This window comes from Leptinotarsa decemlineata, unplaced genomic scaffold, assembly GCF_025532065.1.
Source record: "Leptinotarsa decemlineata unplaced genomic scaffold, Ldec_3_MD MMD2_tig00003557_RagTag_RagTag, whole genome shotgun sequence".
Lineage (NCBI taxonomy): Eukaryota > Metazoa > Arthropoda > Insecta > Coleoptera > Chrysomelidae > Leptinotarsa > Leptinotarsa decemlineata.
Window position 1 is genome coordinate 438493 of NW_027412590.1, and position 13805 is coordinate 452297.

Consider the following 13805-nt stretch of genomic DNA (forward strand, 5'->3'; position numbering starts at 1 on the left):
ATGAAATCCATCCACGCATTAAATTTACAAAAGAAGTTGAAGAAGGCAACCAGCTCGCATTTCTCGATGTGCTGATTATGAAAAAGCCGGACGGAACATTAGGTCACACGGTATATCGAAAGCCAACACACACGAACAGGTACCTGAACGCAAATTCACACCACCACCCAAAACAAATTCACGCGGTGGCAAAAACACTCATTACACGTTCGAGGAGGCTGACAGACAACGATCACAGACAACAAGAGTTGAACACCATCGAAACAACTCTACAAATGAATAACTACTCAGAAAGAAGTATAAAAATGGCTGCCAAGACCACACGGAAACAACAAAATACTCGAGATACACCGGTCATAACAACCACACTACCATATATTGCAGGAACAACAGATAAAATGAGCAGAATTCTTCACCGACATAACATATCAACTTCGTTCGTACCAGAACGGACAATAAGGTCCAGGCTTCGTAATCCCAAGGATCAGATACCACTGGAATCACAAGGAGTGTATGAAGTACCATGCCATGATTGTGACAGGACTCACATCGGCCAGACCAACAGACGAATCAACATTCGCAAAGATGAACACAAACTAGCAGTGAAGGGAAAAGTCACCACGTCTTCTCTCTTCCAACACGTACTTCAAACAGGACATAACATCAATTTCGATAACACAAAAATGCTAGCAAGCAACGAAACCTTTTACTCACGAACAATCAGAAAGGCTATCGAAATTGAAAAACGACCTAATAATATGAACAAGAGGGATGATGCGCAAAGATTACCATCAACATGGAGATCCGTTTTATCGCTTCGCATAAGCAATCAGACTGCTCAACTCCAGAGGCAAAACTCGGTACATGACAATACAGGTACAATAACAGAGACAGGAGAGGCAGCACAGGTAATAAGACCAAAACAGGTAGTCGAGCAAACACAGGTAGTGGCAGCAACGCAGGTAAAGGGAAACATCCATCCCTATAAATTGAGACACAGAGTTCGAATTAATCAGTTTAGTTGAAAAAAACCAGACATCACCAGAAGATGGCAAATGAGACTTTGCCGAAACGTTGTGAAAATAATCCTTATGGGGAGAAAATACACAGAACACGGAGCGAAACCCGAGAAAACAGCTCATCATATATGAACTAGAAAGGGTAATGCAGTCAAGCTGTCTACCGGTGGCTCTTAAATTCAAATCAATATGGGAATGATCAAAAAGTACTTATCTATTTATTTTTTGATTCTCATGGAATTATTTTCCAACAGCTTGACTGTATTACCCTTTCTAGATTTCATATCATTTCTAGAAACATGTGGATTCGTTTTCCGATGGCATTTCAGGTCAGCTTCCCAAATTTCTGTTACCGCAGTTATCGGTTGATTGGTCAAACCACCAACACCGACTTAAAAAACTTGGCAAGTTGACTTGGGTGTGACACCAATAGGTGGTTCCACTTATGTTTCGCTTGCGTTCTCGCAGCTATTTTTATCAAGTACTTTCTTGGTTTTTCCCATTTCTTCAATCCAGGACCGCCTGCCCGGTACTGACGATGCCCAATAGGCTGAAACAGCTGTCCACCAGTGGCTCTTACATTGAAATCAATATGGGAATGATCAAAAAGTACTTATCTATTTATTATATATTTATTATATATTTATATTTATTATATATATGAAGAGTTCCAATGAAGTTTAACTTCGGCACTTGTTTGTGCTTTAAACTTGAAATGATGCGGCCAACTGCGACCCACTGACGTTCAGTGTTTGTCAAATTCAACTTTTTTTTTGAAAAAAATTGAAAAAGTGCATTTCTAGATCAAATTAAAAAAAAAATTACTTGAAAAAGTTGTGTCTACGTCAATTTTATATCCATATGCCAAATTTTATGCAACTAGGATAAAGTTACCGTTTTGCTTATTTTTGACAGATATCCCTTTTATTTTAAACAACAAGTTTGGGTTATTGTCATCAATTCATGTATACATAACAAACTCATCATGGAGTTTAACTTTCCTGATACATTTTTACTCATACGGACATTTTTAGAGAGAAATTAAAAATTTGCTATAGAAATTTCAACATGACTGGTGCAAAGTTTCACTCACTTGGCTATTTTCTCAAAGAAACCTTTGATTTCAAATAAGCAGAGGCAACTGAAAAGTATGCAAGTAATTTCAATAGTACTATTATTATCATTATAAATTTCAAACAACAATAATATTATAGAAAATACAAATGGGTACAATAAATTACTTATTGATGTATATGAAGTTGTCACACACTTATAGCCTACATTTCAGTATGTCGTCCTCCACGTTCAATACAAATTATGGTCCTTCTACTGACATCTGTAACTGCATTTTTAATAAATCGGGGATTTATATTTGCACAGCACTCGCGAATGGTATTTTCCAGATGTTGTATGTCAGTAAATGGTCTGCTTCGGTACACTTTTTGTTTCAGGTAACCCCACAAGAAAAAGTCTAAATGCGTCAAGTCGGGTGATCTAGGTGGCCAATATTGTTCCCAGTTACGTCCAATAACTTTACTTCTGAACATTTGATGGTGGGACTGTTTTACAGCAACCGTGTGATGTATTGGTGCGCCATCAAGCTGACACCATAGGTCGTATTTAATATTTAAAGGCATATTATCTAAAACTTCACTAACCTCATTATTCAAAAGGTTGAGATAACCGACGGATGATAACTTTTCCCTAAAGAAAAATGGCCCAATTATTTGATCGTTTCGTATCCCACCCCATACATTATTAGTTTTAAAGGAATACTGATCATCACATTCAACTGTGAAATTGGGATTTTCTTGGGCTCACCATCGGCAATTTTGAGAACTTACCGTTCCATTTGAAGAGAACGTTGCCTCATCTGTCTATAAAATTTTATACGGAAACTTTACATTGGGGTCATGTAAGGTCAAAATTTATTTTTTAATGAAACTTTTCTAACACTTTCTCTCTTGTAATAGGTATTTTTTATAATGTCGGTTATGCTCGTTTTCCCGTGTTCAATAACTTTCAAACAAATGTTGAGTTGGGCCTCATCATATTTACTTGGAGTGTGCTTTTTCTCAAAATGATTTGCTACGGATCCTGTTTCTCTGAATTCCGACATTATCCTTGACACAGTAGTATGTTGAACATTTTTTCCTGGATACCGTTCATTAAAAATGTTAGCTACTTGCCGGTATGGTGTATTCTCACTACATATTAATACTATTTCTATCCTCTCCTGAAGAGACGAAATTATTGCAACAATAACTGTTAAAAATTTGACAAGTAAAACAACGACTTGACACTACCATAACATGCATTTTGTTTGTCAAGACTTACTTAAAAATTTTATTCAACGTGATTAGGCATCCTTACCGCCCTAGTTAGTGTTTATAAATAATCTGTAAATATTGAATATTGAAATTTTAATGTAATTTCAACTCTAGTAATTTTATTAATACTTATTGCAGTTTTTGAGTAGTGTCTGCTTTTTCAAAATTGAAGGTACTGACGTTTGTTCAAGAAAATAGCTGAGTGATTGAAACTTTGCACCAGTCATGTTAAAATTTTTATAGCACATTTTTAATTTCTCTCTAAAAATGTCCGTATGAGTAAAAATTTATCAGAAAAGTTGAACTTCATGATGAGTTTGTTATGTATACATGAATTGATGACAATTAACCGAACTTGTTTTTTAAATTAAAGGGGATATCTGTCAAAAATAAGCAAAACGTTAAATTTATCCTAGTTGCATAAAAGTTGGCATATGGATATAAAATTGCCGTAGACACAACTTTTTCGAGTAACTTCTTGTTAAATTCGATCCAGAAATGCACATTTTCAATTTTTTTCAAAAAAAAAGTTGAATTCGATAAACACTGAACATCAGTGAGTCGAAGTTGGCCGCATCATTTTGAGTTAAATTTAAAGCACAAACAAGTGCCGAAGTTAAACTTCATTGAAAATTTTCGAAAAAAAAGTTTCCCATATGGTGCGCACTTTAATGGTGACACTGTATAAATGAAGCACTTATCAACCAATTTTTTTCTGTATGGAATTAAAATTCTCGAATTATTCCCAAACTGTCATAGTAATGAATGAATAATGATTTATAAACCAAGTTCAAGGACTGCGACATGGAGTTGTGCTACTTGTGTGTTTTTCCTTTGAAAAACACAAGTATTAAAGGAAAATCCTGAAGACACTTTCAGAGCGGTGCCTGTGCGAAAGTAGCGATTCAAATTAAATTTGAATCTCTAGCGATTCAAATTTAATTTGAATCGCTAGAAATTAAATCCATTTGGAACAACTTTCCCAGAAAGTTTATTTCACATAACCGCAGTTCTTCAGATGAAGGAGTTCCTAAACAGTGAAGTTCGAGGTGTACTGAGTTGAATCTCGAAACGATGAGCAGCAACAGTTCGTCGGGTATTTCTGATATGTACTGCCCTTGGTTGAATCAAAAATGCCAAGTCACTTGAACAACTCCCGTGAAAATATCTATAGAAGAGAACAAATCTTCAACCTTTCTTCGATGTTCCGGGCTATGAAAGTTACTCGTCATGTTCGCGTCTCCAATCAGGCGAATGGCTCTTTTATGATCAGAACGATACTCCAAAGAAGGTCTGATCTGAGCTTTATAAAGCATCAAAAGTTGCTGAGGTGTGTACAGTTTTCTGGTTGGGAACAGTGTTCCAAACTTTTGAGAAGCAACCTGAGCGGATTATGATAATTTGGTTCGAGGGACTCATTTCACTTATTCGGTTTTGTTATAGCTTGTTACCCAACGAACTTCAGAGAATAAACGATATATATTTGTATTGAGATCGATACCTTTTGGAATAATTTTAAAATCATCAATCTATTTCCATCCTGCACAATATACTTTATATCAACTGAGTGGTATTGAACATGGTCGATACAGAGAAAACTCAAACAATATCTCTTCCAATAAAGAATATTGTTTCAAGTTATTCTCTAAATTTCATAGTGAAAATTTTTTTGTACAGCCGAAGACGCCTAGTAGTATCAATGTTTAACGGTTACCATAAACCATTTGACTTATGTGAGATATAAAGCGAGTCCCACCCTTTTTTCTCCTCTTTATTTTTGAAAAACAATATTTTTTATGTATCAGAACAAATGATATGAAATTTCACTTTTTCCAATTGAATGGAGCTCGTGGAAAAATATCATAGTTTGAGAATTTACAATCATTGCTACTGTATCTTCTTGAACGGATACAATATTGAGGTACTGACTGAGAATTCATGAAGTGCACAGTTGGTGCACTTCATGAATTATCCAATCAGAAACGATATTGGATACTGAAATAAGAATGATATACACTCAGAAACTCATTTGAATTTAAAATATGAGGCTCAAAAAATATTGAAAAAAAATGAAATCAGTTTCGAAAAGAATTCTTACATATTAATCTGATCTTATTGTTCAGATGCTGATAAATCATATAATATAACGATTTGCCATCACTATATATAATAACACCACATTCTACATTTTTAGAATTTCAACTGAAATTTTTTGAAATGGTTACTCGCGTTCCCTCACATTTTTACGTCTCGCATTCTGGAAAATACTTTTACTAAAACACCACTGGCCATTTGGAATAAGAAACTGATTACTGAACATGGTCATTTTTGCTGATTTATTTAGGTTTAACATCAAAATAAAATGTTACACTGATTGATTAAATCCATATAATTACAACGTCACTTTGAACTCGAAATGTTGATTTGATTCTCGTGATTTAGAGTTTGAAGTCTTAATTTCGAAATTGGAGTCGGAATTTCAAGTTTGAAGTCGTAATTCAGAAATTACGGGGTTGAAGGCAAAATTTCAAATCGAAGTAGAAATTCAGAGTTTCAAATTCATTATTTTTGAGACACCAATAATTTGAATATGCGGCTTTCCTGCGCTTTCGTAGTACTAGCATTCTTCCTGAAGACATCAAATTAAAAACCCTTGTTATTTATAATCACAAAGACATTGAAGAACGATTACTGCCTTTCATCCTTAGGTTGAGTCCAAAGTGAGTGGGTCTATTCGACCTACCACCGCAATCCGGTTTATTGTGGCTCACACCTTTTACACTCGACCAAATGAAACCTGTTTCTAAAGAAAGCCGATTATTTTTCATGGTGAGAGTTCTCTCAGGTCAGATGGTAAGAGTACGGCTCTATCGAACTCTAAAAACCTGATTCAATCCCCAGCCGGGCAGGCACAAAGTATGTGCTCTGCTGTTCATCATTTTCCAAACAAAGGCGACATACACTGTCTTCCAACAGTCTGAGTCTCTGCATATGATGATTCAAATAAGAGTTTTTCACAAAGTCCTGTTAGACATAGTCGTTCATCCCTACTGTAGTCCAACAACTGTTTGGTATCAAGCTTCGAAGGGTGAATGAACGCCTTGGAGTGAGCCAATCCTAGATTCTGCCAGGAGTCCATAAATCTTCTTGTCATTCAGGTGTTCGAACTTTGTTTGGCAAAGCCTAAAGCGATGCCAATGACAGGTTCTGGTCCAATGAAACTGCTTGCAGCACTCTCCTCTGCGATGGAATCAGCAGCCTCATTGCTTTTCAGACCAGAGACAATCTTCAGTCTTCCTATCGAGGAGGGTGGTTTTCGGCAATTTTCTACTAATTTAGACGTTGCTCGGTAGGAGCCAAAAGCTTCCAACGCCACTTGACTGCCCGAGAATATTTTTATTGACGTGTGTATGAGGTTGGTGTCTTCCAATATCTCCGCACACAATTCGATAGCGTGAATTTCCGCTCGAAATACAGTCGCATAGTCCTAGGCAGGTTGATATCTCTGTCCTGGGTCTGTGACTGAAAACACCTGCACCAGAACGGAAGGTGTTTTTGATCCATCTGTGAACCAACAACTATCTGCTCTTAATATTTTATTCCCGAAGGATCCAGTCCTCTCTACTCGTGAACAGAACTTTATGAGGCAGTTCGTAGTTGAGAGTTGAAGGCATAAAGTCAGAGGTCATTTGCAGAATGTTGTGACTTCCAGTGTCAACCAGCAGTCTGTTGCACCCTGCATTGAATTGATTTGTGTAATCGGCAATATGCACAAGTCTATATGCATTCCACCTAGAAAAATGTGGAGAGGAGGTAGATCTAGAAGGATCTTCATGGCCGCTGATGATGTGGTACTGATGGCACCACTGATGGCCAGACAATCCTGTGTCTATAAGCCAGATAGCTTCGCCTCGGCCGTAAGATCGTTAATTTTTTCCTTCCCGATGAAGGAAATTATCATAGTTTTTCTGGGGTAGAGACATCTGCTCTCTCAGGCACACATTGTCAACAACTTCCATCGTACTTTGGAGAATATTACAAGCTATTCTTCCTGACATGAACCTGACAAGGTCATCTGCATAAGCTTGCAGATCTACCTTTTTTCTGTCAAGGGTATCAAGCAGACTATCCATCAGGAGCGACAACAGGAGGGGATATAGTACCCCACCTTAAGGGCAGCCTCTACCCAACTAGCAATTTCGTATTTCATAATAGTTGCGGAAATGTTTCGGAGAAACAAATTATGAAACAGCATTTCTCACAGAAATGTTTTCAAAGTGTTTATAAAACTGCTATAAATAGGAAATTGGCACCGTTTTATAAAGCATTATAGCCATTATCAATATTTTGTAAGGCCTTTTACAAACACTACAAAACAGTTTAATAAACATTTTGGCAGTTACTATAAAATTTGTAACACTCTTAAAAAGTAGTTTTATAAAAATTTCCCTTATTGCACTTTTGCGACACATAAAATAATCAGGAGACAATTTTATAAGAGTTTTTTAGTAGTTCCAAGTAGGCGTTATAAAATATAATACAGCCGAAAACGATAACAATAAACTAAAAAAGTGTTAAATATGTTTTCTTGAAGACGCAATTTTGTATTGGACACATTGTAACAGATATGTCACCAACTGAAAACTAACAATTAGTAAGGTTGAAGCCATTTTAAAATTTCACTTCTGCACTCATAAAACTTATAAAGACATTGTTTGTGTTTCGAAGATTGATATTTTTACTGCAAATGAAATTTCATTGACAAATATATAGCCTATTATTAGCAAAATTTAAGCGCGCCACTCATTCATAAATGTTGTCGGTAAAATTATGATTTTATTCATATTCGGTATTCGGTATTCGGTAAAATTATGATATTATATGAATTATATAAATCATGAATTTATATAATTCACTCTGTCGACGTATTAATTTTCTGGTCGCAAACTTAACTCACTTTACTCTAAATAATATAATGTTATAATATTTATGTACTTTTCGGCTGTAAATATCACTATATGTGCGGTATTTCATATTTTCAACTCATCTAATTTCAGTATCCCGGATCGCTATCATTTAAAATGGCGTCATTCGATAAAATGAATTGGTATCAGTAGCAAGCATTTCAACGTATTTTAGCTACTATGTTACCCCTATAAAACTGTTGAGAAACACTTAGTTCTGGGAGTGATGGTATTGCGGCAGAGTCGGACTACTTTTGAAGCTATAAGTTTCTACAAAAGTGCTTGTATGAATGAAAGATTTCTCACACATAGTTCGGATAAATATTATCTGTCTTTGATGTTTTGGCTAAAATGTTTCATCGATTATAAAGACTAAACGACGGGTTTTAACCATTATAATAACCTTTTCCTGTTTTTCGCAAGGAAAAAATTGAAGCACTAGATCAGGTAGGATAGTTTGAAGTATTTTTTAGTATTTCTAATAGACAGGGCGACTCAAAAAGCTTCCTGAAAGTTTTTTCATGGAACACCAAGTCATTTCTTCGTCTATTTGAAGCACTTCGAACTGAATCTAAAACTATTATATACCCCCAATAAATGCTCAAAATTTCCGCCATTGAGTTATCATTTATTTTCATTTATATATTCCGAATACAAACAGAAGAATCCACTACAGTATCCACACAATGGAGTTATTATCAAATTGAAAATATTAATTAATACACTAATATATATGCATATCATAGTGACATTAGAATTGAATACAGTAACAATAAAAACTGATTATTAGTTATTGACAAAATATATCAATGAATTATAATTTATAGTAATGAGTTTTCAATATTTTTTTGGCCCTGAGCTACGATGTATTAAAAATATAGAAGTATTTTGCAAGAGTGTTACCTCATATTAATTGAGTTTTCTCCCAACACCAAACTGTTCTAGATCCACTAGTAAGATTTTCGACCGTATTTTTTTTAATAGATGGATTTTCTGAAATAACTTGAACCGAACCAAACTAGCCAAAACCAACCATTATCCCTTCTTTTACTAAACAAAAAATTATAAAAAAATATTTGTTACAAATAAAGTATTCGAACCAGTCGTCACAAAAATTAATCATACGTCAATCAGTCAACATCCCAACATCAAAGGCATTTACACTCACGAATACCTATGGATATGAACACTGTCACGAATTAATTATAGAAAGCGGGTAGCGAACCCATACAATCGAATTTGAACGCGAACGCATACGCTCAAATCACAAAATTATCGGAAACCTGGAATCACCTTGTATAGTTTAGCTGCTAAAACTAAATTCCCATCCAACTCATTTCTATATGAAATATTTTTTCGAAACACAACTAAGCACCCCGTTATTTTGATGTTTTTTTACACAGAATACTAAGAATACGGCCCTGTTAATATTTGTTTGCCTTTCTACTCCGCTGTGGCTCTGCTATCTGTACGCAACTATTGTGATTGTTATAAGTTAGTTGGCAACATTTTTGCTAATACACGACACTTTGGTGACTCTTATAATATAAACTACTTATATTCATCACATATTACTTTTTTATGATAATTATCCGTTGTCTAATGCTAAATACATGGTGAATATTAGACATAACCTATATGATCGCCGATGAAATATTGTTGATATATAATTTATCATGCGTTTAGAGGAAATGAGGGGTAAGTTTTTGATGTCAGAATATATCTTTTAATTAGCTTCAATGATTGACCAGATATTTGATAATTCAGGCCTATATTTTCAGTTGATAGTTTTTTTTTTTGAAGCTGGATTTGACCCATTTTATCTACGTTTTAGGTATATATGTTCACCATAGTTCCGTCGTCATGGGTGAATAATAACTAACTCTCATGGCCAAAAATTGATGCTGATAAGCTAATACAAAACCACAATTCTATGCCCGAAGCCAGTTGGTTTACAATGATGTATAAACTAAAACGAAGTCATTTAATGACCTACCAATGTATCTTTTATGGGGAGTTACTGCTGAATACTTTCTGTAAAGCATACCTTACTGTACCTGAATTTGTCATCATTTAAAGGGTTGTAACACGAAACTGCTCCACTCAGAACAAAATATTCAGGTTTTCTAAATAGATAACTAAAAACTGAAACTTGAAAGTGCAAACTCTTTGTATTTTACAGTCCTCCAAATTGTGAATAATAAGGTTGATTTACTGAACCCAATGCCTTGAAAATATTGAATTTACTTACGGGGTACCTATACTCAATAAAAATCAAATATTTAGAAGTTGCTGAAGAACTAATTTCCACCACGATATCGATGGTGTCCCATTTGAATAACTGAATAAAAATATTCTTACTAAACACAATTGAAATTTTGAAGATTTTTTTCAAAGCTGTGATTATGAATCGATGTCACCTGGTTGTTCTTGATTGCTGCAGTTTATTCTTGGTGGCAGCAAATATATATTAGCAAAAGCAATTCAATTTTATAACAGTTATATTAGTGTTTTTGAATTGTTGTGAATATACCACACTGTAAAGTAGTTGGGAAATTATCATTGAAGTGACAATATAGTAATGAAAATAAAATAGTGTCAGAAAGCATTCTAATAAAATAATTCCATTGAAGCTACAGGAAACAGTTATAAAATAAGCTTGAAATAGTTTTATAACTATCATAAAAATCTCGCAGAAAAGTGTTATAAAACTGTTACATAACAATTTACTTCTATAGGAAAATAAGTATTATAAGTTAGTTTCAAAAACGTTTCTGTGATAATTTCCTGACTATTTTATAATGGTTTTTCAATTTTATTCCATAAACGTTTCTATGACAAATTTATAAAACACTTTTATTGCCTACAACTGTATTGTGTTCACCGATCATCTAATACAATCAATTAGCATTTTGGAAGTAATTATAGAATAATAATAAAATAAAACTGTTGCAACACCATGGAATTATAAACCAACTTTGCTGGTTGGGTGATGACCCCTGAAGCTAATGGTCTCGCCTTGAAGAGTCGTAGTTACAGTTCTGTTCACCAGCATGGCATAGATGCTGCCAATTATGGTCGATTCTATACCTCTCCTAGCCAGAGACGATCCTATAGATTTAGGTAGTGCATTGTCAAATGCTCCTTCAATATCGATAAAGACAGCACCCTTCCTTTGGAGTGAGATTTAGTGTCCTGCTCATAACTTCAGATTCATAATAATGCTCTGTTCATCAAAGAGTCATGTGTATGTTTCATTCTTTGGAGCATAAAAATTGTCACCAATTTATAGTGTAGTCAGTCTAAAATTTCTGCCACACGATATTTTTTAATTTTTTCATACTGTTTTTTGAGTTTATTATCTTCCACAATCTGAAAAAATGAATTATATGTCAATAAATCTGCTGAAGTGAAGTAAAGTTTACTTCGTAATATAAACTATTGGAGAGTTCAATTAGTCAATTACTCATATTCATTAATTTTGCCTACAAATTGAAAAAAAGTGCTTACTCTTTTGATAACCAATCCTTTTATGTTCTCATTATGTTTTCATTACGAAAATCTCGTCTCAAATTTATGAAATGAAATAAACTCAAAAAACACTAAGTATAAAAGTTGCGTCCTTCACAAAAAAATGTCGTTACAAGTTTGAACACTGATGCGTTTCTAGTTAGAAGTATAGATCCATTTTTTCAGCAACAGATAATATTTCAATTCACTACGAAGAACAGTGTATCCAATCCAGAAGTTTGGGTGAGAATTCCTATCGAAATTTGTATTTATCATTTACATGTAACAGAAGATAATAATGAGTTTTGATTTCTGTTCTTTATTGAAAACTTGTTGATATATTTATATAATATGAAATAAGACACTAAATTTAACAAAAACTGATCCAAGTCAACTCTTGTGTTATGATAAATACTTTTTTGGAAGAATTTTTATTGAATTCAGAATAGTGGCAAACTTCTATCGTTGAAACTTGTGCAAACTAGAAATTATTGAAAACGTTACTTTGAAGTGTGAATATTAGTTGATACCATTTGGCATGAGTGTGTTATTTTCGTTCAAATACATATTCAACTGTTTATAATTGTGTTGATTATTTTGTACAAATGTAGATGACCAGAATTCAATATTATATGATGCAAAGTGTGGGTTTTAGTAACTATTTACTGAATTCATAAATGACAACATTCATAAATAATCATCGTAAACCATATCTCCTGAGAAATCATCATATTCTTCAACATCTTCCTCGTTGATTTCAAAATCATCATCTCCTAATTGCTGAACATCATCAAGAGTCTTCCTTATGATTGTTGGTTGATCATCAACACGAAATTCTTCCACCACATCATAAGTTTTCTCAACATTGATCGGTTGATCATTTTCTGTTGAAATATCATCTCTATTCATGACGGTAGATGGTTTGGCGAAGCCCTCCAAAACCTTTTTATGATGCAAAAATCTATTCTTCTGCTTGAATCTTTTTTTCTTAAGTACCGTTTCGAAATCAAATTTTGGTGGACTGAAAAAAGTATAACAGGTTAAAAAGTTTCAACAAACAAATAACAGATAAAATATAATTTTCAATCCCCAATTGCTATATTGATTGTTTCTGATGATTCATCAAAATCTGTTCAGGTTGATATTGAACACCTTTCTATGAAAAAGTGTTTATTGACTTTTTGTGAAAGAAGGACGCAGAAGATCAGAAGTTACAACTCGAACCTTTGGAGACAGCCATGTTATTATCAATAGTGAATCCTTCTCATTGGATCAACTGAGGATTCAAAATTGAAATGAATAAAGTAATAGAACCTGCTTCTGGAAATGACCCATCTGCCAAAACTTCGAGAAATTAACCAACTTCTATTTTTTTTGGGGGGAACCCCGTAGCATTCATTTCAAATATATTTCTCTGCAACTCCAAAAAGTACGTTTCCCAATACACTCACGATTTCAACTGCTATACAACAGACAGACTCTGTTCCCTCACTGTTGATTCAAAACAAATAACAAACGATAATAATAAACCACAGCGACCAACTTCACTACCCCACTATCAAACAAAAGTTGTAATGTATCACACGATTACACGAACAAACTACTCGATGAATTTGTGTTCGAAGTTTGTGTGTCAATTATTCATATTATAACAGTACCTGACACCTGGTTCTCTTCAAAAATTATCGACGAAGTTGTCGACTTTCTTCTACTCGGAAGTCGATATTGATTCATTCTCTTACTTCGACAATACAAACTGCGGATCATTACAATCAATCATTGATTCATTTAGGGTAGAACAAATTGTGGACTAGTCTGCGAGGAAGAGTAATTTACTTGACCTGATAATGTCTCCTGAAGATCTCAACATTACTATTATCGAAGTTTTGGATGCCTTTGTCGTCGCCTCTGATCAAATCTATTATTCGACTTGTTATGACTTCTGAACCCTTAGGCGTTCACCTATACAACCTCATATATTA

At 34.2% G+C, this 13805-nt stretch overlaps 1 protein-coding gene across 2 annotated transcripts in view; it reads right to left on the reverse strand.

Moving 5' to 3' along the window:
- Positions 1-12466: 12466 nt before the first annotated feature.
- The window catches only part of LOC111516690 (collagen and calcium-binding EGF domain-containing protein 1), a 58173-nt gene continuing 56834 nt past the window's right edge, over positions 12467-13805 (reverse strand). For both annotated transcript variants that reach the window (XM_074178155.1, XM_074178154.1), the window contains one exon: positions 12467-12844. In XM_074178155.1, coding sequence (XP_074034256.1) covers positions 12511-12844 — 334 coding nt within the window. In that variant the 3' untranslated portion in view covers positions 12467-12510. The remainder of the gene's footprint in view (positions 12845-13805) is intronic.